The following is a 22316-nucleotide window of genomic DNA, read 5'->3' as shown; positions in this document are numbered from 1 at the left end:
TTGCCACGGCTTTTTCTTCCCTGAGTTACTTTTTACAGAGCTGAGCTCTCTGACCTTGCTCTCTGGGTGGGAGATGAGCTCAGAGCTCCCTGAGTCCACAGCTAAGCAGACAATAAGCCATAGGACGAGGAGAGATGTCTGCCCCAGGAGCTGGGGCAATGAGCACTTCTGCTGGAACTGCCACAGCAGCCAAGTGTGAGCCTGCTGCCTTCACACAGCACCCCAGTTCCAGCAGCCTGCACTGTGTGTGCACCTCAGGTGGAAAGGGGCCGGCTGGAAAAGTGCCTTCCCTCATTCAAACTCTACATGTAAAACTAGTTTAGTTTGTTGACTACATGATTTTATATGTATTTTTATCTTAATATTGTTATGTTGTGGGAAAATAGAGACTTTGTTATGTAAAAATGTGTGATGTGTTATCATAGTAATATATATATATTTGTATATGTATAGGAAATGCGTTATTTAATACAGCATATTATGCTTGTTTCTGCTAACATTTTATAGGAAGAAAAGATGTTAGTTTACACTCTGGGAAAAATAAATTTTCTATACACTGTAACCATGGGGGGGGGGAAATCGAAGATACTTCTTTGGTATATATGATAGAAAGACATTGAGAATAGGGAACTCAGCTTCAGTTTTGTGACAGAATAGATGCTGATAAAACAATTGCTGTAAGAAACACTTTCCTCCTTTGAATCTCATTTCTAGCCTGTAATTATATTAGGCTGTTCATCAGATTCTACAAATTCATATGCATGTACTCTCTGGATTGATATTTACGACCAAAGATGTAATCTGCTTTTTCAATCAAGCATTAACATCATCTTCTTAGGACTTGTTTCTGCCAGATTTTCTACAGCCAGGACAATGCTGAGGAAGTTTATCACATTGCTCATGTGGACTATGCAGTAGGATTGCAGAATTAAAGTCTATGTATACCAACTCCCCCCAGAAATAGTATAAATAGGGGGTTTTTATGGATAGTCCTGGAAACTGCACTGAATCTGCAGCCTGGATGAATACAGGCCAAACCCATCAGCAGACACATGGCTGCCACTGAACGAGCATAAATAGCTATTCCACTTTCATCTTCTGCTTAATAAACCTTCTCAGGCAGTGGGAAGGAACAGATTTTTCTAGTGCACCACTTTGCCTAAAGGAAGGGTGAACTACACAAACAATTCCTGACAAAAACTTGTCCAACTAGCTCTTACTGCCTTGCAGCAGTATTTCACAATCTTCCAATGAAATACAGTTCACTGATAGTTTCACCTGAATATTGTCCTGGACATTTATGGACAATTCTGCTACCTTGAGAGTGAAAAATACAATTGCCTTCAGACCGTGCCAATTTTTTCGTAACAACACATCCCCACTACACAAATATTTCACACCACTCATACTCTCAAATTTACGGAGCACCTGTGCTTTGGGATGAAATTTGGCATCGTGAACTTCAGTCTAAAGACACTTTGCTACCAAAAATCCAAAAGCTATCACATGAACCACATAAGGCTGTCAAGAAACCAGAATAAATCAAACTTGAGATGACCCGCAGCTGAAGTATGTGCTGTGTTTGTAACTGTTCACTCTGCATTCAGCAAATGGTTGTAAATAATAATTATGAAAAATAAACACAGTATATTTGTGCAGGACAAGTTCAGTTAGGATGACTAAAGTGTATACAAACATGAAATAAAGGAGTTAGAAACTGCTGCAGTTCACCAGCAGATTACAACAGCACTGCCTGTTATACATGTTAGAAGAGACTACTAGAGCTGAGAATGATTACTTAATATATAAAGTAGGATTCTGCTCTAAGACAATTTCTGAGGTAAAAGCAAATTGAAAGTTTTCAGTTTACGTGTTTTCAGACTTTTAGAAGGAACAATTCTTTCAGTGTTTGCTTTGCAAATTGCAGCAACGTGTAATGCTGTTTCCACTTTCTTGCAAGATTCATCTTTTCTCTAATTAATTCCTCCTGGCCAAAATAATGCTACAGTTTACATAAAATGTTGCTGAAGGTTTCTTAAACACCAGAAAAACAGTGACAATGCCCAAAACTGTCTCCGGCTTTTCACGTGAAGACTCTTTTTTCTTTTAGAAACACAGTTGTCATAGGGGACCAGCCTCCCCTTACACAGCAGAGGTTACCCTGCTCTCCTTTCTTGCCATTCTGGTTATAAAACTCCGGCACTTTGGTTCTTTTCTGGGCACTGTTCCCTTCTTCCTTCTTGGTTGTTTCCTAAGCCACAGTTTCATTCCCCACGAGGGAAACGTGTTCTTTATTCTGAAAGAGACACTTTTCTATGAAGAATTTAAGTCACAGGAACACGGTGCTTTCACTGCAAGATAAAATATCTGGTTTCAGGTAATGCTATTGTCTCCCTGGCCGGAGAATTAGGCCAAGCTGGCTCCACAGGGTATGAACTTGGCCATCCTTTTAAGGGCATTTTTCTCTTCACACTACCCAAGTAACAACAAACGGTACTTAACAGCTGTCACAGGATTTGACAGATGCACACAATATTGCAGATAGTGTTACAGAAACACCAAGTGTTACCATAATGTACAATCCATTAAGAAGAATCTGCTCCTGCTTGTCTTTTTCTACTCTATCGAGGTTCTGTGGAGGTTTGTGGTGCCCCACAGGACTCTCACTTTGTCACAAATTTATTCCTTAAACATCAAACCTGAAAAGTAAAAAGAACCTCCCCCCTTGCCAAATATCAAAATGTTCATTTTGGACAGAAATATTTACATTTAGTCATTTTTAAAAAACCACAACAAAGACTAGACGGAATATCACAGAGAGCTAAGCACTCACAGAAGTTCAACCTGCAGCCCACCACTGTCTTTCATGGACTCACTGATGATTCTGTGGGACACTGAGGGTGGTGCTATGTCCTGTTCTTAGAAGCACAATCACCTGGCAGTGTTCTTCAGAACAGGGAACAAGAAAACAGAACACCAGCAGCAACAGCAAACAGGGGTGGAGGGAGGGAAAGAAGCGAGATTCAGCCCTGTCATCACATGAGTTACCAGCCACCCACATATGGTTGTAAAAACACGTTTCATTAACTGATTTGCATATAAAAGGCATATCTGTAATCACTGGCCATTGCCAAGATTCTGTTGATTGAGTGAAAAAAGAGGCACATACTTTAATTGGGAAGCACTTGCTCCTGTTGCTCTCCCATTATTGTGCCTGTCTTCCCACACAGACCAGGCTTTCCATCGTACCTGAGATCAGGATGGGAACTGGTCCTCATGCTACAAAATAATAACAGTCTGTCATCCCCCACGGAGTTAGCACATAGGAAACAAGGAGGGCTGGACAGAAGCAAGGCTCATTTCTTGGCTGAATCCTGAGGTGATTGAATTACAGTGCATTTGAACATGGATGAGAGAAGGGAGAAGTCCAGGGGATTACGAGGTGAAAATCTTGGGGAGAAGGAAGAAGCTGGAGAATCCTGGAAAAGGCTCTGTGAGTGTATCACTGGATGGGAAATGAATACACAATAACATACATAAATACACATGTACAGACACACATAGAGCCACACACCCCCGGCTCCCCTCTTCTGGTGTCTGCAGAAACATCTCTGATGAAATTGTGCTCTCTGCTGACAAAACAAGTACCACATTATTGATTTTCACTTAAGCAGGACCAGTGATTCCAGGATCCAGGGCAAGGACCTGGATCTAGCTTGACTATTCAAGCTATGATTTACCCAGTTGTGTCCACCTGTATCATGCTCTCTCAAAACAATTTTATTTCAGGACAATAAATTACTTTTACCTGAAATTACAGAAGAGTTAAGTTCCTCTACCACAAAGCAGGTTCCAAACATAAATGAGGATTTCTTTTAGCAGATGTGGTACTTCTCATGTGCCTGGGGGCTTCAGGGGCTTGTGTGACACCTACACCCCACTGCCCCCCAATAACTGCTGTGCTGTGTAACATATACATATCACCTGTTATTTTAAAAGAATGAAAAAATGTTATTAGAGTTCATCTCAGTATATCTAGGATAATACTTCGAGGAGAACAGCTACCTATGTCCTTTCCCCCAAAACAAGAACAACAACTCCCACATGTATATGCAATAAAACTGTATTTTTTGTGTGGTTTTGCCTTTTTTTTTTTTTTCTTTTAATACAGACATTTGTACACTTTCTTACAAAACTGCAAGTAACTACACTTCTCTTAAATCATTTTTGGTCGGCAAGTACTGTAAAATCTTTGTGTGCAATTATCATGTATTTACAGGGCCTCGTGTTAGTGATTTTCAATGATTATTACAATAATGTCACACACTCTCAACATAAGACATGGCTTAAGATAAATATATTAGTAAATAAATATTCTGAGAACATATTTCCATACATGAAATGTGCTGCTATACATATACAGAATATATACAAGATGCTTTCTAGCTTTTAAAACATTTTTAAAAATGGTAATGAAGGAGAAAGAGCCCTTTGACCATATTACAAAATCTTTACAGCAAATTTTATACAAAACAATTTTAAGTGCTATAAGACAATTTTAATTAAAAACATTTTAAATAGTGCCTCATGAGCCAAACACAACGACAACTGTTCATGTAAGTATTAGAAAGGCATTTTGTTATAAAAACCATCTATCATGGCCAGCTAGCCTGTGAGTCTGCACTGGACAGAGTTTTATGTTAAATGTCAGACCCAGACAGAAGGCAGGTGGAGGGTGTCTGTGGTATGGCCTGCAGAGATTTGTACCAGCAGAGATTTCCACGATGTGTGGGACCAGTACATCCGGGATCACCGTGAGCCAGAATATCCAGATCTGTTTAAGAACCACTTTTACCACAGTATGCTGTTTTAGTTACAGAGTACAATGTATCTTAGGTGGCCTTTACAATGCCTCACAAAACACCAAGCAGAATAACCAAGCTAGTATACCATAGCTTCTACAATGCATTTCTTTTTTAGTGGAGGAAGGAGAGGGTAAGACTCAAAAATTTTAAAAAAAAAACCAACCAAAAAAAACCTCCAAACCCCACAAAACTTTAGAGTTTGTTCTCCCAACACATACCACTTACTTCAGTCATTCAGAGACTGAATAAGTTTTTAGTAAGTTTTATACACAGAAAATGTGTTTATTGAAATTTTTCTTTTAATCTTACACCCAGATATTGCCTTGTATTAATTCTCTGAACAGCTGAATTTTAGTGCTTGTTGATTGAAAAGATGTAGTGTGAATTCCTTTAGGTGGAGCTTTTTTCCTAACTTACTGGGTATGAAAGCAAAAGGAAATAGACAAACATATTTGCTATTTCCTAGATCTTTCCGTCTTTTAAAATAGTTCATTTGGGACTACAGAGAATACAAGTTAGCTTTGCTGGGTCTCACAACCAGCCCAGTGCTGTCAAGGACATTGCTTTGGCAGAATATGAAGTGTTCATCTCTATTTTGCATCTTTGAAGTATCTCCAAAGTGTACTGAACTTAGGACAAATCTTGTCAGAAGACTGGCACTGTGGGCATTAAATACTTAGTTTCCCTTTAGAAGAATTCCTGCTGTGAATACACCACAGGATGACACTGTGTCCTCAGGCACATGCAGCATGACAGGCAATTTAACCCATGCTATAGTAGCCTCTTACTCAGAAGCTGCTGTTTCCACAGGAAACAATTGCTATCAGAAGTGACGACATACATTATCTCACGATAACAAACATCCCCACTAGGACAAGAACAAGAACAAAAGTATGTGCCCAGGCTAATGGGGTACAGAGAGCACTCTGTACACAAGACAAAAATGAAGCACAACTGGCTGGGCCCAAGAAACCTTTAAAACAGATCAATCTATGGAAGCTACATCAACCACAGCAAAGAAGAAAACAATGATCAAACCAAGTCCACACGCACAAAAGGTGACAAGCACTGCTTCCCTTAGGCATGCTTGCAGCCTGGAAGGAAACAAGAAACCCTGTCTCCAAAATGAGCCAGCAAAGCTGCAAGCACACTGCAAGCTCTGTTTTCCTGCACATGCCAGCGTTCCTCACAGCCATAACAGGGGCTACAGGTGCCTGAAATACTTCCTATGGAAGGAAAAGTTCATTACCTACGAAGGTAATAATACCCTTTTTCTAAGCACTTTGTTCGAGCATCTGCTTGAGGGAGAGGTCCCCAGCATTCTTCACTGGTCAGGAGATAAAATGAGGTCCACAGTTTAAATACAGGAAGTGAGGATGAGAACATTCTGAGCTATCAGTTTCCTTACCCCCACTCTGTTGAAAGTAATCCTAATGGCAGGACACCTTCCTAGCCAAACCATCAGAGCAGCATGAAAGGGGGGGAGAAGGGAAGAGGAGAAAGGAGACAGTCCAATGCTTCACCTCCCTCAAAATTGCTCACGTAACTTGCTGGCTGCTAGGATTTGCTACTGGGATTAGTCAGTATCTGAGCATCCATTCAGCAGCTGTATCCCTCTGGATTACTATATTTCAAGGTGCTATCTGGTTTCTAAGGCAGGTGTAGCCCTGAGCTTATCAAAGGCTGGACTCCTTCAAGCAGGAGATAACAGCATCTACACATAGCCTGGCTTATTTAACACACTGTTACCTCTCAGCAAGAGGTCACTTCTAAAAAGAAAATATAAATAACACTTTGTCATTAATATAGAAATGGCACTAGAGCTCAGAAATGCTCCACACCACGTCCCACATGGGCTTTGCACACAAATCAAGGCCTGAAGGCTTCAGGCAGGAGGGACAAAGGAGACAATCAAACTGATGTGAACACAGAGGAAGTAGGGGAGGGACTTCTCCACATTACCACTTTTGTGTGTTTGTCAAAGCTTAAAAAAAATGAAGTCCATGAGAATTTGGAGTCTCTGATAAGCTCCGCTTCTCCATCTGGGATCATCTGGACAGGTCTAGTCACTGATTTGGCTTCTCTCCAAGGGATGAGATCCAGCACCTGAAGGATAAAGAAAACTAAGCAACATTGTATCTAGAATATTGCATACAGTTTTGGGCCCCCAGAACAAGACACTCACTGACTGGAGTGTCACAGAGAGCCAAGTTGCTCAGAGGGCTGGAGCACTTGCTGTGAAGCTGAGGGATCTGGGCTGTTCAGCCTGCAGTAAAGGCATCCCTAGCAGCCCTGCAATACCTACGTGGAGGTTGTCCCAGTGATGAAACCACAGTCTTCACAGACATGCATTCTGAACAGGAGGTAAGGAAGTTAAGTTGAAGTATGAGATGTTCAGACTGGATATAAGGAAAATCTTTTAACTATAATGGCAGCCAGGCACAGCCACAGGGAAGGGACTGTACTCTGTGTCCCTGAAGGTTTATCCAGCCTGACTGGATAAATTCAGTCTAATCTGACAAACTTGGTCTGAGCTGGCTCTACTTTGAGCAGGGAGTTGGACTAGATTATGGCCTGAGGTCCCTTCCAAACCAGGCTACCTGGTGATTCTATGAACACCCTTTAAAATAACCCTGGCAAGGGAGGTGAGAAATATCCCCCTCTTTCTGTGAGTATTTATTTTTTTCCCCTTGTCTATGTCCACAGCAGAGACTTTCCCACATATTCTTCTATGGCAATTCCAAGATTTCCACCTTTTCTTTAAAAACCCTTCAGCTTGTCTGTCATCTCCCACAGTGGCCTTGCCTGCTTAGGCAACTCACCACAGCTGCCATGACTAGCACAGTGTCCCTTGCTGTGGGAACTCTGATGGGGGCCCCTCCCCACAAAGGATGAGCATGAAAGCTTTTAGAGGGTTAATGAGCAAGCTATCATCTCCTTCTCCTCTGGCTATGAACAAATGAGCACAGGTAACCAGAGAATAATACTTTGAGGTGAATGGTTAGTCAATAACCTGCTCTTACATGAAGGATGGAAAAACCTTTATGGCTGCAGGTACCTAACACAGAAAGGTAGCAAGTAATCAAAAAAAGCACATATGTTACCTGTAGCCTTTGTGGTCATCATAAGCTTCTGGGAGTTCAGAGTGGGACTGGGAAAGGGCATTCCAGTTTCTTCCTCCTGAGAGTAGTTCTGCCGCAGGAATGATGCTGCCTCATAGCACACCTCCCTCTCGACCTGTACCTCTCCAATACCTTGGCAGTGCAGGTAAGTGTCTAGCTCAGGTGTTCCATCCCAGGAGCTACAGCCTCCTATGTGGGTCCCTTGGTGCTCTGGTGGTAGAATCAGCTCACAGTCTCTGTCTTCAGGAATTATGGGAATGCGTTGGCCCAGATCACATACACCCTTACAGCAGTTTGGCAAGGTGTCATCAGGAAGAGTGTACTGCACATTCACTGCATAGTCTTCTGTATAGCAGCCACCACCTCCACTGCCACTGTTGCTACTACAGGCTACCTGCTTCTCTTCATAGAAGCAGCAGGGCAACCCCTCATATTTTACCCCATCTGTCCTATGTAAGTGGTCTGAGTTAATACTGTACAAGCCTGGGGTGTTCCCTGACTGTGGTTCAATTCCTTGGCCACGTGTCCCCCACAGCGGAGAGCTAAGGAAGAGTGCACCACAGTCAGCTGTCCCATTGCTAGGCTCCAGGGCAGAGTGCTGGAATTCAAAGCAGCACGCGCATGCCTGCTCCGAAATCGACCCTGCTATCTCTGGATTCTTCCAGTTCCTTTTAACATCCAAGGCAGCACCAGGAGCGGCCTCAGGTCCTCCCTCTGAGGTAGTGCCATTTGGATCCCTGTGCTCTAGTGAGGAATTACTGCTATAGTTCATATCCATGCTGCAATTAGACAGTTGGTCCCCTGAGGAAGAAGCTGGCACAGGCCGGCAGTCAGCACCCACCATACCATGACCGTGAGCTGGAAGCTCGTCCTGGTGAGGGCCTTCCAAAAGCACAATTGCACCCCTGTTTGCACCGCCAACCTCGCCCACTCGGCAAGGGCTCCTACTGCGGTAAACGTACGGGTCATAGTCACTGCTCAAAGAGCTGCGGAAGGTGGAGCAGCTCCCGTAAACCCCCTGGTTACTGACCTCAGTGCAGTCAACCATGGAATCGCTGGAGGAGCAGTGGCACTGACCAGAACTGCTGCTGCTGCTGTCACTCCCAGGGCAGTCAGCCAAATACCCGCTGCACACTGAACGATGACCGTGATAGCAGCTAAAGCTGGAGGTACTGCCGCTCTCCAAGCGGGACGAGGGCATTACATGTACCACGGGAGGGAAAAGCATGCTGCTACCAGGCTGAAAGGCACGGGAAGGACCCTTTGAGGAAATGCCAGCTGGAAGCTGTCCATCTTGCTCAGGGTAACTAAGGCCTTGGAAGTAGTAGTGCTGATACATGGTCTCGTATCGGGAAAAGCACGCCGCTTTGGAAAAGTTGCGTCCACCGAACTTGGGTCTTCGGAAGTTGTGAGCTGGAGAGTAAGCCCTGTGCTCCAGGCTACAGTGATGTGTGTTTAAAGCGTGGTCCAAATGAATAGGCTGATAGCTGCGAATATAGGCTGGGGACGGGGCTTGGTAGAGGCTCTGATCACCGTGCCGCTCGACCGTCAGTAAGGTGATGGGGTTTCCGTGAGGGTCCATGCTTGTCCGAGTGGGATACGCTGTTATCTGGCTCGCTCTGTGCACTCGGCCCGGGTAATGGACAGGCAGAATCACCCTCTGCTGCCGGCTGCGTGCTGGGTTGATGGATTCCAGACAGATTGGAGCTGCATTCCCCTTCTTCTGTTCTGAATGAGACAAATAAGAATGGAGACGTAGAACTAGCAGGGAATAAAAGAGAATATACTTAATGCGAGAAAGAAGGATGCTTTGTTTTCCATGTCATTACACTGTGCACCAATTTTTTACACAGAAGGAAGTAAGAGCAAAATAAAAGTCAAAAGCATGTCTGGCAAAGTTTGAAACACTCAAAGGTATTTGCTTAAAAAGAAAAAGAAGTGGATTTATTTCAGATACTGTTCTCACATATACAAAATCTTTTGCTTACATCTTGCAGAGGCTGAGAGAGGCTGGAAGTCATTGCTCAAATTTTCACTTTACACATTTTTACACAAATGTGCAGCGACAGAAAACTTTCTTAAGGCAGAGGAAATGAAAGCCGGGAAGAGGGCAAGTAGGGGAAACCACGTTCCAAGTTACAACACCATGGAAAAATAAAAGCCCATACACTGTTTTCTTTGTAATTCCCAAGTGAAAACATATCCTCCTTCTTCCTGAGTCCTTGCACTCAGGGCTGCACAACACTGCCCTCAGCTGGGCATCATCTCCACCCGACAGTTATGCCAGGGGCACTCAGCTGCTCTCGAAGTTTGGGGCTAAGTTATTTCCAGGGCTGTGTTACAATAAGGACTGAGAGCTCCATGGAGATTCACAAACAGTTTTTATTTCATCTTTTAAGCCGTCTGAAATAAACAACACACCAGAGCACCCACGCGGCAGCACTTACCTATGATGTTATGGCGGCAGTGAGGGCAGGTGTGATGCTGCAGCAGCCAAGGATCCACACATTTCTTGTGGAATCGGTGAGTGCAAGGAATGACACGCAGTTCCTACAGGAACAGATGAAGGACCATGAAAAAGTACTTCTTCCTAACAAGGGAATTTTTCACAGCTTGTTCCTACTTTTTTCAACCTGGCTACTAAATGGAGCAATTCCTAATCTTGGAAGTGCTAAGAAGGAAAAAAATGGCATCAAGACAGCCAAGAACCCAGCAGCTAGTGCTCAGCTGTCTCTAAAACAATAGCCTGCAGGCATCCCAGACCTCCATGCAGATATAGGACATTTCTTTAGGACACTTTTTGTAGTATGTCCCTATGACCCAACACCTTTAAAAAGGCCATCACTAAAGTTTTCCTTAATATATTAAATGAACTTTAAAAAAAATGAAAATCAAGAGTAATGACGTACCTTTCCTACAATTATTCACAATGGAAACACTCAGGTAAAAGCAAAACTAACACAATGAACATGATACTTTTTCCCTTGCCCAGGGCTCTTATCCTTCAGCTATGATCAGTTTACAGGATTTCCTGAGCCTGATGGCTATCTCAGAAACCTGCAATAAATCTTTCTTCCAAGTACTGCTCATGTCTCCCCATGAGCTTAGGTTTTCAATTTCTAACATGCTTTGGCAAGGAGTTCCACAAGGCTACTACCTCCTGGTGGAGAAACACCACACAACTTGTATTCCCCTCTGTCCCCAAGTAATCTGAGTTTAAAGAGTCCTTTTCCACTCAATCATTTGGGTTTTTTTTACAGAAATCATTCAAAATATTTGATCATTTTGTGACTACCCTTTCCTGAAGGCACCTTTGTTTCCATTCTGAATTTTTTGTGAGGTGAGGTCAGAAGTACATAGTACTCAAAGTGAGAACATGACTAAATTAATGCTGTAGTGTAATTATGTTTTCTGTTAGTTTTCTAGACTTTCCCATGTCATTTCTAGTATCTGATTTGCCTTTTTAACTGCCACCAATTTGCTTTCACAGAGCTATCTAAAGCATCAAGACCTTGTTCTGAATAGCAATGCTCAGCTCCCAACCCATCCCTGATATATGTGAAGCTCTTCCCTATGTCTATCACTTCAAGCTGAAGTTCATGCCTGAATTTTCTCTTCAGCAAGTTTGTACAGCCCTTTTGAAGTCCTTGTCAACCTTCATCCTTGCTACTCTGAATAATTTCCCATCAACTAATTTCATTAAACTTTCTATTCACACCTTGTAGTACTCAAATATGCAGCTGGTATTTTCTATTGCCTTAAAAGTTATAACTCTTACGAATAATTTCAAAACAAAATGTCCTCACATAATCTTTCTAATGCAAGTTGACAGCTGTGAATATTGACTGCCTCTATTTCATTTATTTTAACGAGCCCATTTTCTATTTCACCCTTTCATTGCTTCTTCTGGGTAGAACTGTCATGGACACCAAGCCCTGACATCAGTACAGTGATAGTGACTGAGGAGTCAAAAATCTGTCCCTGAACATTCTGACTCTCTTCCTTCTCCTCCTCTGGTTTCCCAGCAGTGCTGTGTACTTGACATTTTTAAGACAGGGTGCCATCAAATCTTGAAAAGCAAAACCCTGAGGATATTCCTTACCCCCAACAGAGCTTGCATGCATCATCACCTTAACGCACGACTTGTCAAAAATACCCAGAGAACCAACTGCAGAGGCAACCCTGACTTCTTTGTGACTCATTCTTCAGAAATGCAACAACAGTGGAGGTAGAGACCTGCAAATGGGATCCCTCGCCTCTCACTTTGCAGCATGGGTAATTCAGAGCTGCAGGATGCAGCTGAGGCCAAGTTGGCTGCTCAGTGTGATCAAACTGAGGAGCGGCACCACCTCAGCACACAATGTACCCAACAGCCAGCCACGTACCACAGTGCTAAAACCACCTACATTCCCAGCCCATGGTGAAGAAACCTTTCATCCTTTACCTCCCCATCAATGTACTTCTCCAAGCAGATGGCACAGTCAGAGGTGGAGCTGCTACTGAGTGTATCCAGTGCTCCACAGTTACTTTCTCGGTGTCCCTTACTTTTGGACTTAAACTTCCTGGTCTCCATTTTCTCCAGTGCTTGCACTGCAAGCCTGTTCATGGAATTCTACATGAGACGAAAAAAAAAAAAAAAAAAGAAAAGAAAAAAAGGAAAAAAAAAAGCCAATGCTGCTGTGTAAGGGACTAGAGTACAGTAGCAGAGAAACACCACCATAACATATCTCACAGATCATGTCAGCCCCAACTGATGTATAATTTCTTAAATTAAACTAAGAGAAGGCTAATTGGAATTCAGATCAGAAGCCTCATGAAAAGAATGTATGCCACATGCAGAAGAGAGAATGATAAACTACTTTGAATTAGAACTGGGTGAAGGTGCTGACAAATGGAATACACTGCAACTGTTCAACTGATAGGCACCAACTATTCAAGCCAACATAAAAAACTGGGCCAGGAACTTTTTTATGTCAGTAATGATTGCAATGCCCCAATACGCTGTTACCACCATATTACGTGGAGCAATACTTGAGAAGGGGATTAAAATGAAATGCTATAAATCAGCTGTATCATTGTCTCCAGGACAAACTCAAAGTATGTCACCTGGAATTTCTCCTAACCAAACTTTTTACCTTGAAAACCCCTCCCATTTCAATAGATCTTATCCTATTGAAAAGATTTGCAATCTATTTTCAATCCTCTCCACAATACAGCAGCAAGAGTCTGGACTTATTTAGAAGTACACCAGTGCTACTGATAGCCTGTGAGCAACCAGAAATGTTCTTTCTTCCCAGTGGCTAAGTGAACTGCTTCTGTACTGTTTTCATTTCAGGATTTAACTGAACAAACATCATGGGTCAATGTAAATCTCCTTTAAAGATATTCCCAAGTTCTTCCAAAGACACATGGATAAAACCACAGAGCCACCAAGGTGGCTGTTATAAGTCAGTGTCCTGCATTTCCAAAAGGTGTGAGCACATTTTAGCACAAAGCAAGAGAAGCCAAATTTCAGCATTTGGTGAATTCCCACTACTGCTCTTACCTGACTACGTCGCTGTTTCAGTTTGATCTTGACGAGAAGAATGAGGCAAACAAGAGACACAACCACAAAGAAGGCCAGGAAAATTCCCATATCAAAGTACTCGGTGGGTTGCTTAAAAGTTAAAAGAAAGCTATTATTTTTCCTTGCTTTAGATCATATTCAAATCTGTTATTTCTCTCTTTTAATTTCTCAGGGGCCAAATGTACACAGTCAGAATGGCAGAAGTCAGAGTACACATTGTTCCATTCATTAACTGGGATTTTATGAGACAAAACCTGTGTTTCATGTGCCACTGCAAGTGAATGGAATACACAGAATGCCAATCATGAGATGTCAGGTTTGCAGTCTCTGAACTGCAAAATCCAGGTTTTTTTAACTGAGTGAGTCACACCAAAACAAATTTTTACATCTTACTGTGTTGCTTATGCATGTAAGTGACTGAAAATCAACATCTGTATTTTCAAAAAAGTGGCCCCACTTCTCAAATACATTTCTTAAGAGAAGCATTCCATTAAAAAAAACAAAACAAAACAAATCCATAAAACCAAACCAAAGTGATAACTGGGACATGGATGACCTCTAGTTCTGTTCTTCTGTAAACTATATGTAGAGAATGTTAGAAAAAAAAGTCTACAGAAAGTATTTTATATCACAATTACAAGTATCAGATACTGTCATAGTTAATCAGATAATTTCATAATTAATCCATGTTTAAAATACTACACAGAATTATTAGTTAACACAGGGCAAACCACCTTACAAAACTGAACCATCAGGAGTGCGCAATAACTAAGTTACTTAATCAAGAAAAAGGAAAATTTCTACCGTGTGAATTCTTTTAGCCACTTCTATACTCAAAAGTATCCTTTCTGAAAGATAGCAGATGCCACGCTGGGGATTCTATACTTACACCAGGTGCAGCTGCTCGTCCACAGTGCAGGTACTCAGTTTATTTAGGTCAACAGAATTTCACGTGTATTAACACACATAAGGAGCATCAGAACCTCTTCACCCTCAGTGCAGAGAGCAAGCCCTGCCTGCAGTAACAGCAGCACTGTGATACCCAGAGAAAGGATCTGAAAGTCTCACCCGTGGGGGGCGATGCTGAATCCTGGCCCGGGCCACTTTCTGCTTGTTAACTATGTTCATTAGCTTGACAGCATCAGCACCTTTCACATACACCACTGGTCTTTTCAGAGGGTCCTCTGAGCCCTGGTTCAGCTAGAACAACAAAAAGAAAGTAGTCTGCTCAAAAGGCGTGTTTCAGGAAAACCACCTTCCCTCTGGACAGTGCAGAGAATGGTTAAGGAGTATGAATGTGCAATTGATTTCAAGCACTGGTTGTTCTCTTCTAGCACAGACCTTTAGTTAAGTATGCCACAGAATTAAACCTGAATTAAACTTTTGACTTACGCTGCCTTATTTTTTTTTATGGACCAAAACTAGGATTAAGGACAAGAAAATGCTATTTCTGAACAGCAGCTCTAACTTAGCTGCATTATGTATCAGTGCAGATATTAATAATGTAATGTTAAACCTCACAATGAAGAAGAATAAAAATGTGCATATTCCAAAAAAATTGTCTCTGCTACATTTTATCAATCTTTCAATTTCAACATTGTTCCGAAAGCTAAAGAAATTTCTATCGCATATCAGAGTCCTGTCTTTCAGGCTCCTTGTATCAAGTTAAGCCAGTAATTTCTGATGTTTAACTCTACAAACTCATCCAAAATTACTTGAGTTCTAGCAATGATGAGACCTATTGATTGCAGGGTGAGAGGCCTCAAAGACTAGAGCATTTGAGTAGACCACATAATTCACCCTGAAAATTATTTCCAGGTCTAGCTATGTTTTGTCAAAAAGGCCAAATCATAGAATCAGAAAATAATGTGTGGGGCAAGGCATGTCATGAGCCCAACCTCATGGTCAAGGCAGGGTCAACTATGACATCAAATCAGGCTGCTCACAGCTTTATCCAGTCAGATGGTGAAAACCTTTGAGTGTGGACAGTGTGCAACTTCTCCGGCCAACAAATCCAGATCAACAATCTGCTAAATTACACACCAGAGAGAGTAATAGCTAGACAAGAGAATTGTTCTGTTAAAAAATGGCAGCAACACGATATATTCACATAGCTTATTCTGACTTACAAGGAAAACACAAGTACAGAGGCAGGTTGATACAAAACAAGCAATGCACTGACAAGCAGATGGAAATGGTACAGGGGAAAGGAATGAGATGACAGGAATGTGAGGAAATAAAACAAGAGCATCTCATGGCTGAGATCAGCATATCTGCATTGCTGATAGCTACCTCTTAGTTCTGGCAAAACTGTGTAGAAATTAGCAGCTGAGTGGTGCATCATCCTTGATAAAGGACTCTACTTAAATTGACCAGATGATGATAACAGATTTCACTGAGACTTTTTAAAACTGATTCACCCTAGTATTTGATGGATTTTCTGAGAACACTGATCAAACTAATTTTAAGGCAGGTGTCTTGTGATGAGTGAAAAAACTAGCTGAAGTATCCAGGGATCCTATGTGACTACAAGCCAAATCCAACCATTGTCCTTCCATTGCCAGACACATAGTCCCTCTCATGATTTCTCCCAGTTCCTCAGTCATTTCTGCACATTATCAGACTCTTGCTAAACATGATGCTCTGGGTGCTATTACTCCTCTTCAAATAATGCAAAAGTAAAACTAAGAAACAAGTCAGATTTCAGAGAGTGTTTCTAAAAATAAAAGTTTCATCCTTAATTTACAGCAGGAGATACTCAGATCAATGGGAATAAACCCCGTTTAGGCAAAGCCCTTTCATTTGTCATCTACCAAATTATCTGTGGACAATTCTTCAGGTCAGGCCTGCCTCCAATTTCTGTTCACTGACTGGCAGGAGGGACTGCCTTTCGTAATACTCCACTCCTCCCTTTCAAAGCAATCTCCCTTATTTGTTCTAGTGCGTAGTAACATGCACACATAAGAAAACTTCCTAAACAGCTCCTTTCAGTGTCTTAGGATATTTCCATTTGAACCAAAGATACTCCAGATTACCTCATGTCAGTTTTCCCTCCACTGTTACCTGTCGTTGTTTTGCACAATTCCATTACGAGTGCCAAAATGGTACTTATTTTAAAGACAAATTACTTAGCACCCCTGATGTCAAGGCTTCTGAAAACTTTAAAAAATCCATTAAAAACAAGCTTCCAGAGCAGCATGAGAACAGAGCCAATCCAGTAACTGTTACTTTTAGAGTATGAAAGCTACATCCAGGCATTCCTTTCCTGTTTGCCAGTGTTCCCACAGGCTCTTTCATCTAACAGAGCCTACTCACTGCTCTAAGCTACTAACCTTCTTCCACTTTATTGGTACACCCAAAATATTCAAACATCCACTAGACTAGCTTCCCAGCTCCTGGGGACCAGTTTATTATTTATAATCAAGCAAGGAAAGCTGCTGCTGTTAGAGGGAAAAGAGGAAGTGACAGTAACTCAGCTTCCCAAGTCCAGAGCAGGGTGATGAAAGTAACCAGAAGCTGTAACACAGAGGTAAAAAGTAAAAAAAGACAGATCACATCTTTGTGAAGATAGTTTTCCTGTGTAGAAAAGGGGGGAAAAAAATCCCTGTGAACGTTTTCAAGATCAAGGCTGCAACTTTGATGCACATGCAGACCTCAAAGCATCCATTGCACAGGGTCTTCTTCATTCCTTTGTCAACATGCTCATTTCTGAATTAACACCAGCTTTTTAAATGGAAACATTGATGATCTCTCTTTTCCCCCAAGAAATACAAGCTGCACTTAAAAACCTTCAGCTCTACTTGTTTCTGCAGCAACAGAAACAGCAGTTTTGTTTCAAGACGAAAAAGAACTGAACCAAATGCAGACTATTTTTGTGCTTATGTTTCTTCACTGAAATAACTCAGAACTGGCTGAAGTATGTTAAAGCCTTTCATAGGGCTATTACCTCACCCATTTCAAATAAAAAGACGAAATTTATAGCAAGACTTGGAAAAAGAAGAAAAACCCTGCTTGTCCACAAAATACATAGGCAGAACTCATCAGCTGTAAATGAGAAAGAAATGGTTATAAGTTTTAAAAAGAAACTTGTTTAGAATCAGGTTTGAAAGTTGTTTTGCAATCTCAAAAACAGCAGGTGTTCAACAACACTATCGATCACAGGCTGGATAGAGCCAAACATCCTGCGTTTTGTACACAGAGCTGGGCAAAGAAAACCTCCTTGATTAGATAATGGGCCACAAAAAATTTGCCTCCATCCTCTTTCAAAACCGTAATCCCAGACCTTCTGGATTTTAGCAAAAGCTAGAAGAAAAATCTAACTCCCCGTTTTCCCTTTCTACCGGGTTCCCAACACCTACATCGCTTCCTGCCTGACATTGCTTCGTACCTGATCAATGGCATCTGGGTTTTCAGAAACATCAAAGATGACCGCTGTGGCTCCTCGCTGTACTGCTCGTTTTGCCTGCAATAAGAAAGACAGCATCCTCAGTCCCACCCCAAAAGATAACTTCTTAACTCAAAAATTACTACCTCTCCTCATCTCCAGACAGAAAACTTAACATTTTGTGTTTCTGTGTAGATAAAACAAATGACAGAACGAGTACAAACACAGGAGTTCCTGATCCAGCATGGAACATAGTTAAACTTCACTTAAGCTTCTACAGTGTCTCTGCTCCTTCTTTCTCAAACTCCTCTTTCAACAACCTTTTAAAGGAATCCATATGAAATTTAGACTATTTAAAGACTTCAAATATGAGATTTTTTTTGTTGTTAATTATGTTCTTTTCCCTCCATTTTACTTGGAAGTGCCATTAAAAACCATCTTCCCAATGACTTGGGGTGCAGATAAGCTCACTTGCGCAGAAAATTAAAGTCGACCAGGTTCTTTGTACTTTTTCAGTGTCATTCTCACAAACTAGGATATCACAATCCCAAGATGTGCCTTGGAGAATACTGCTTTTTCTGACCATCAGAGGTCAGAACTGTTGCATATGCTTCTTATGCTGATCAGAGCTACGTAACTGCACAGCTTTTCATCAAATACAGTCCAAAGCTGGAGTTACCAACTGCACAGAGAAGGTATTAGAAGATACTAAAATCCTCTGGGACAGAGAACACAGTATTTTACCCGTCAAGGCTAACACAGGGGTTTTATCCTGTTTCTGCCCTGTGTCTCTGTATATACTGTTGAAATGTTGCTCAATGGCTCCACAAAGCAGACAGTCCCAGTAACTTCAAAATCCTATGGCCTTTATGGACATAGAATGCAAGAAAGTACTTCTCCAAGCAATGACAGCTATCACCACCACAGTACTAAACAAGGCACAGGCCCTCCACAGAGACTAACCAGAACCTGAACTTACACTGAGATACAAGAGAAATCAATTAAAGTGATAAATTATGAAAAATTACTCAGCAGTTTCCAGGAAAAATGTTGGCCAATACAGAGAAGTTGGTTTGAATACATAAAGGTCACTTTCTCTGCTCTATTCTCATGTTTTATTTTAAATCAACAAGGCCCATCAGACAGCACAGGAGGGAAAACAACTCCCAAACTGGAGCATTTTCTCAGCCCACCAGGTATTTGTCCCCTTTGAAGTCGGCGCACCTGGTTAATGACTAAGAACTGTTGGGGAGGAAGAGTTAAAAGGAATCTACCACCCATTCTCCCTTGCAGTAGCCCTGAGGTGAGGGCTCATCCAGGTTTCCCTGGAAGGCACCCCTTACAGACACGCACTGCTTACAGAACTGCTCAGGCTATTTAGATTGCTTTTTCACGATGATCAGTCAACAAGCAAGGCCCCTTGAACTCTGAAGAGATATTTAAAGGGATTTTGCAGATCAGCGCTGATAAAAACCGCCTTAATTGCGTGAATACTGAACGAGCACCAAGTTTCTACCACCAGGTGTTAAGAGATGAAAAGCACCGAGTAAAAAAAAAAAAAAAAAAATGCACCGCGGAGGGTCACGGCAAATGGGGGCGACCCGTCTGGCCATGCTGCCAACTGCGGCGCTCGCTTCACTGCGGCCAAGCGCGGCTCGCAGCCGAGCCCGCCGAGGCTCCGGCCGCCTCCCGCGGCCCGTCCCGCCCGCGGCCCTGAGGGACCAGCGGCCCCGCACTGCGCCCCCCTGCGGCCGGAAGCGCCGCCGGTCCCCGGCCACCGAGGGGACAACGGGGAAACGCGGAGGGTTTATTCCTTGCTGGGGTTGAAATCCCGACACCCAGGGAAAGGCGGGGCGTTTACTCCTGCCAAACTTCCCGAGCTCTGCCGGAGGCAGTGACCTCCGGTCCCTGCGCAGGGCCGCAGGTGCTGAAGAGCCACGTCCGTGCTCGGGTGCCGAGGCGCTCCCGCCGCCCCGAGCAGCCCAGGGCACAGCCCGGGAGCCGCGGCCCGCACGGGGAGCCGGGCGCCGGCCCTCTGCAGCGGGCTCGAGGCTCCGGCTCCGCGGCTGGGTTCCGCTGGGCCAGGTTCCGCTGGCCAGAGATCAGAGCGCAGCTGCCTCCGCCTCCCCCCGCCTCCAGCTCGGCCTTAAAAGCGGGCGCTCTGCGGGAAGTGAAGCAGTGCGAGCACGGGGAGCCGGAGCGGGATCGCTTTTGTTCGCTGAGCATTTCCCCTCCTGCCCTCAGTTCGAGGTGGCAGCTCTGGGGCAGCCTGAAACACCTGCCGGCTGCTGCGGCTCTCCTACAGCACCCCCGAAAGTACCGCAGGGTAATTAAAAGTCAAAACGTCTTTGAAAATACCCTGTCCACTACGCAGTAATCAGGGCAGCTCAAAATAACACAGCAATAAGTCCCACTTAAAATAATGCCAGTCTGTAATAGGCACGTGATTTTTTTCTTTTTGGGTTAGCCAGCATTTAGACTCCCTCAAATCATTTTTCTAAGCAAAGTGACCAAACCTACATCAAAAATAAGCACAAGCTGGATGAGGGGGAAAAAGAAGCTAGTACAGTACATGCATTACTTTTACATTTATGATACTTGTGGCAAACAATTAGACATTTCCACAACACAATTCTTTTGCCAGGCCTAATTTTTTCTGTAATTGTCTTCTCTGGCTTAAAACAAATTACTATCCCTACGTATCAGTATTCTTCCCCTTTTGTAAAGAGTAATAGAATCCAAACAAAACAAAAAAAGGTAATTGCACTTCTCATAAGTCAAGTGATCACTTTGTTCATAGTGACAACAACCTCCCAGTCCATCTCTGTGTTCAGAATTTACATGCTACTACAGAACAATGGACATTACCAATAAAATGCACATTAAATACCGCCTCAGATTAAAATCTGGCAGAATTTACTAGGCCTTGTAATCTAGGTAAGATAAGAGGTAATGCACGTGACAGAAGTGCAAGAAAAATACCTCTCCACATCTGCAGGCCTGAGGAATTTCACGTTATTACCTCAAAGAACACCAGAAAGATTTTAAGAGCTCTGCACTACCTCCCTGTGGGCCAGGCAAATACAATAAGGAAGTAACAACTTCCTTGATGAGGCAAACTTTCATCCCAAGGGACCAGATAATTATTAAACAGGTGCTCTGGTTCCTCTTATTCATTCCAATCAGGTAGGACAGCAACTTGAGGCACATTTTCTGGATATTCCCAGCCCATCAGATCCAACAGTCTATGTCAGATCTTTCTACATCATGGAGTCAGTGGTCATTAATCTGACAAAAGAGTGGGATTATGCAAGCAGTGTTAAGTGGAACGTTTTTCATAGCTGATTCTATCATCAGCTGTCTTCTGGTGCTTTGAAATAAGAGAAGTCAGCCTCTCACATAGCACACTGTTAACATTTGAGCAACACCCAGTGAGATGCAACTTAAACTCTGTGACTCCAAGGAACAAGATTTTCAATGAAAAGGCGCAGTGTCTTGTTTTACTGCTCTAAAAAAGCATTCAACAATGATTTCAACATTCAACATTTCAATCAAGGATTTCAACAATCTTGACTGCTAGGGAATACAGCTGAAGGAATGAGGTTTCCACCTGCAATATTCCACCAAAATAAACTATAAATATAGCAACTCAGTGGTCTTGGTTTTCTCTTGAGCAGACTCAACAGTAACAGTCTGTTCCAATATCAATTGATTTGCATCTCTTTTCTCTGTATCAAGATCAAATCTCTGCATTGAAATCACAAAGATATAGACAATATTACTGAGATATGATACAGAATATGCAGTACCAGGTTCTAGAATATTGGTTTTCCTAGTAGAGGATTGCTGTAGTTGTGTGGTTAAACTATGACACTTCTGCAGATTTGTCTTCATTTGATTTTTTTTTTTTTTTTTTTAATATCAGCAGAGGACAACTTTGGTTCTGAAACAAGCATTAGAAGCCTACTTCATCAGGGTTTAACTTTCTGCAGTTTTGAGAAAACCTCTGTTAAGCCTGGACAAACCCAAGAAGTTCTAAAGATGAAAGTCCTTACATAAATGCATGATGAATCTGCAGGTCACGACAAGAGGTTGCCACTGCCAGTTTGCCATTCCAGCCAGCTCAGTGGTATTCTGACCCTCATGCTCACAAATCCCTAAACTTCTTCAGGAGAGAGGAATGAATACCTTAAACAACCCTAGTAAAACAAGCAGTGGGTATGAACTGCACCCCCATTCTATGGATGGCAGCGTTAGATTTCCAGCATGGTAGAAATGGCATCACATGAAGCTAGGCAATAAAATCCAAACCTGCTCATCATTATGAACCTTGCATAAACCCCACAGCATTGTGCAAATACACCTTTTCTTTGCAACTG

General features: G+C 42.5%; 1 protein-coding gene across 3 annotated transcripts in view; it reads right to left on the bottom strand.

Moving 5' to 3' along the window:
• Positions 1–4118: 4118 nt before the first annotated feature.
• Positions 4119–22316, bottom strand: part of ZNRF3 (zinc and ring finger 3) — a 64623-nt gene continuing 46425 nt past the window's right edge. The window contains exons 3-9 of one of the 3 annotated variants that reach the window (XM_040080556.2): positions 17941–18015; positions 14622–14753; positions 13533–13643; positions 12432–12599; positions 10435–10537; positions 7970–9715; positions 4119–6971 (exon numbers count right to left, since the gene is read on the bottom strand). In XM_040080556.2, coding sequence (XP_039936490.1) covers positions 6928–6971; positions 7970–9715; positions 10435–10537; positions 12432–12599; positions 13533–13643; positions 14622–14753; positions 17941–18015 — 2379 coding nt within the window. In that variant the 3' untranslated portion in view covers positions 4119–6927. Of the gene's footprint in view, positions 6972–7969; positions 9749–10434; positions 10538–12431; positions 12600–13532; positions 13644–14621; positions 14754–17940; positions 18016–22316 lie in introns of all 3 variants that reach the window. The other 2 variants (XM_040080557.2, XM_040080558.2) reach the window with 2 other exon arrangements.

This window comes from Hirundo rustica, chromosome 17, assembly GCF_015227805.2.
Source record: "Hirundo rustica isolate bHirRus1 chromosome 17, bHirRus1.pri.v3, whole genome shotgun sequence".
Classification (NCBI taxonomy): Eukaryota; Metazoa; Chordata; class Aves; order Passeriformes; family Hirundinidae; genus Hirundo; species Hirundo rustica.
The sequence above is the reverse complement of the archived record's forward strand: the minus strand, read 5'-3'. Positions and strand labels throughout refer to the sequence as shown.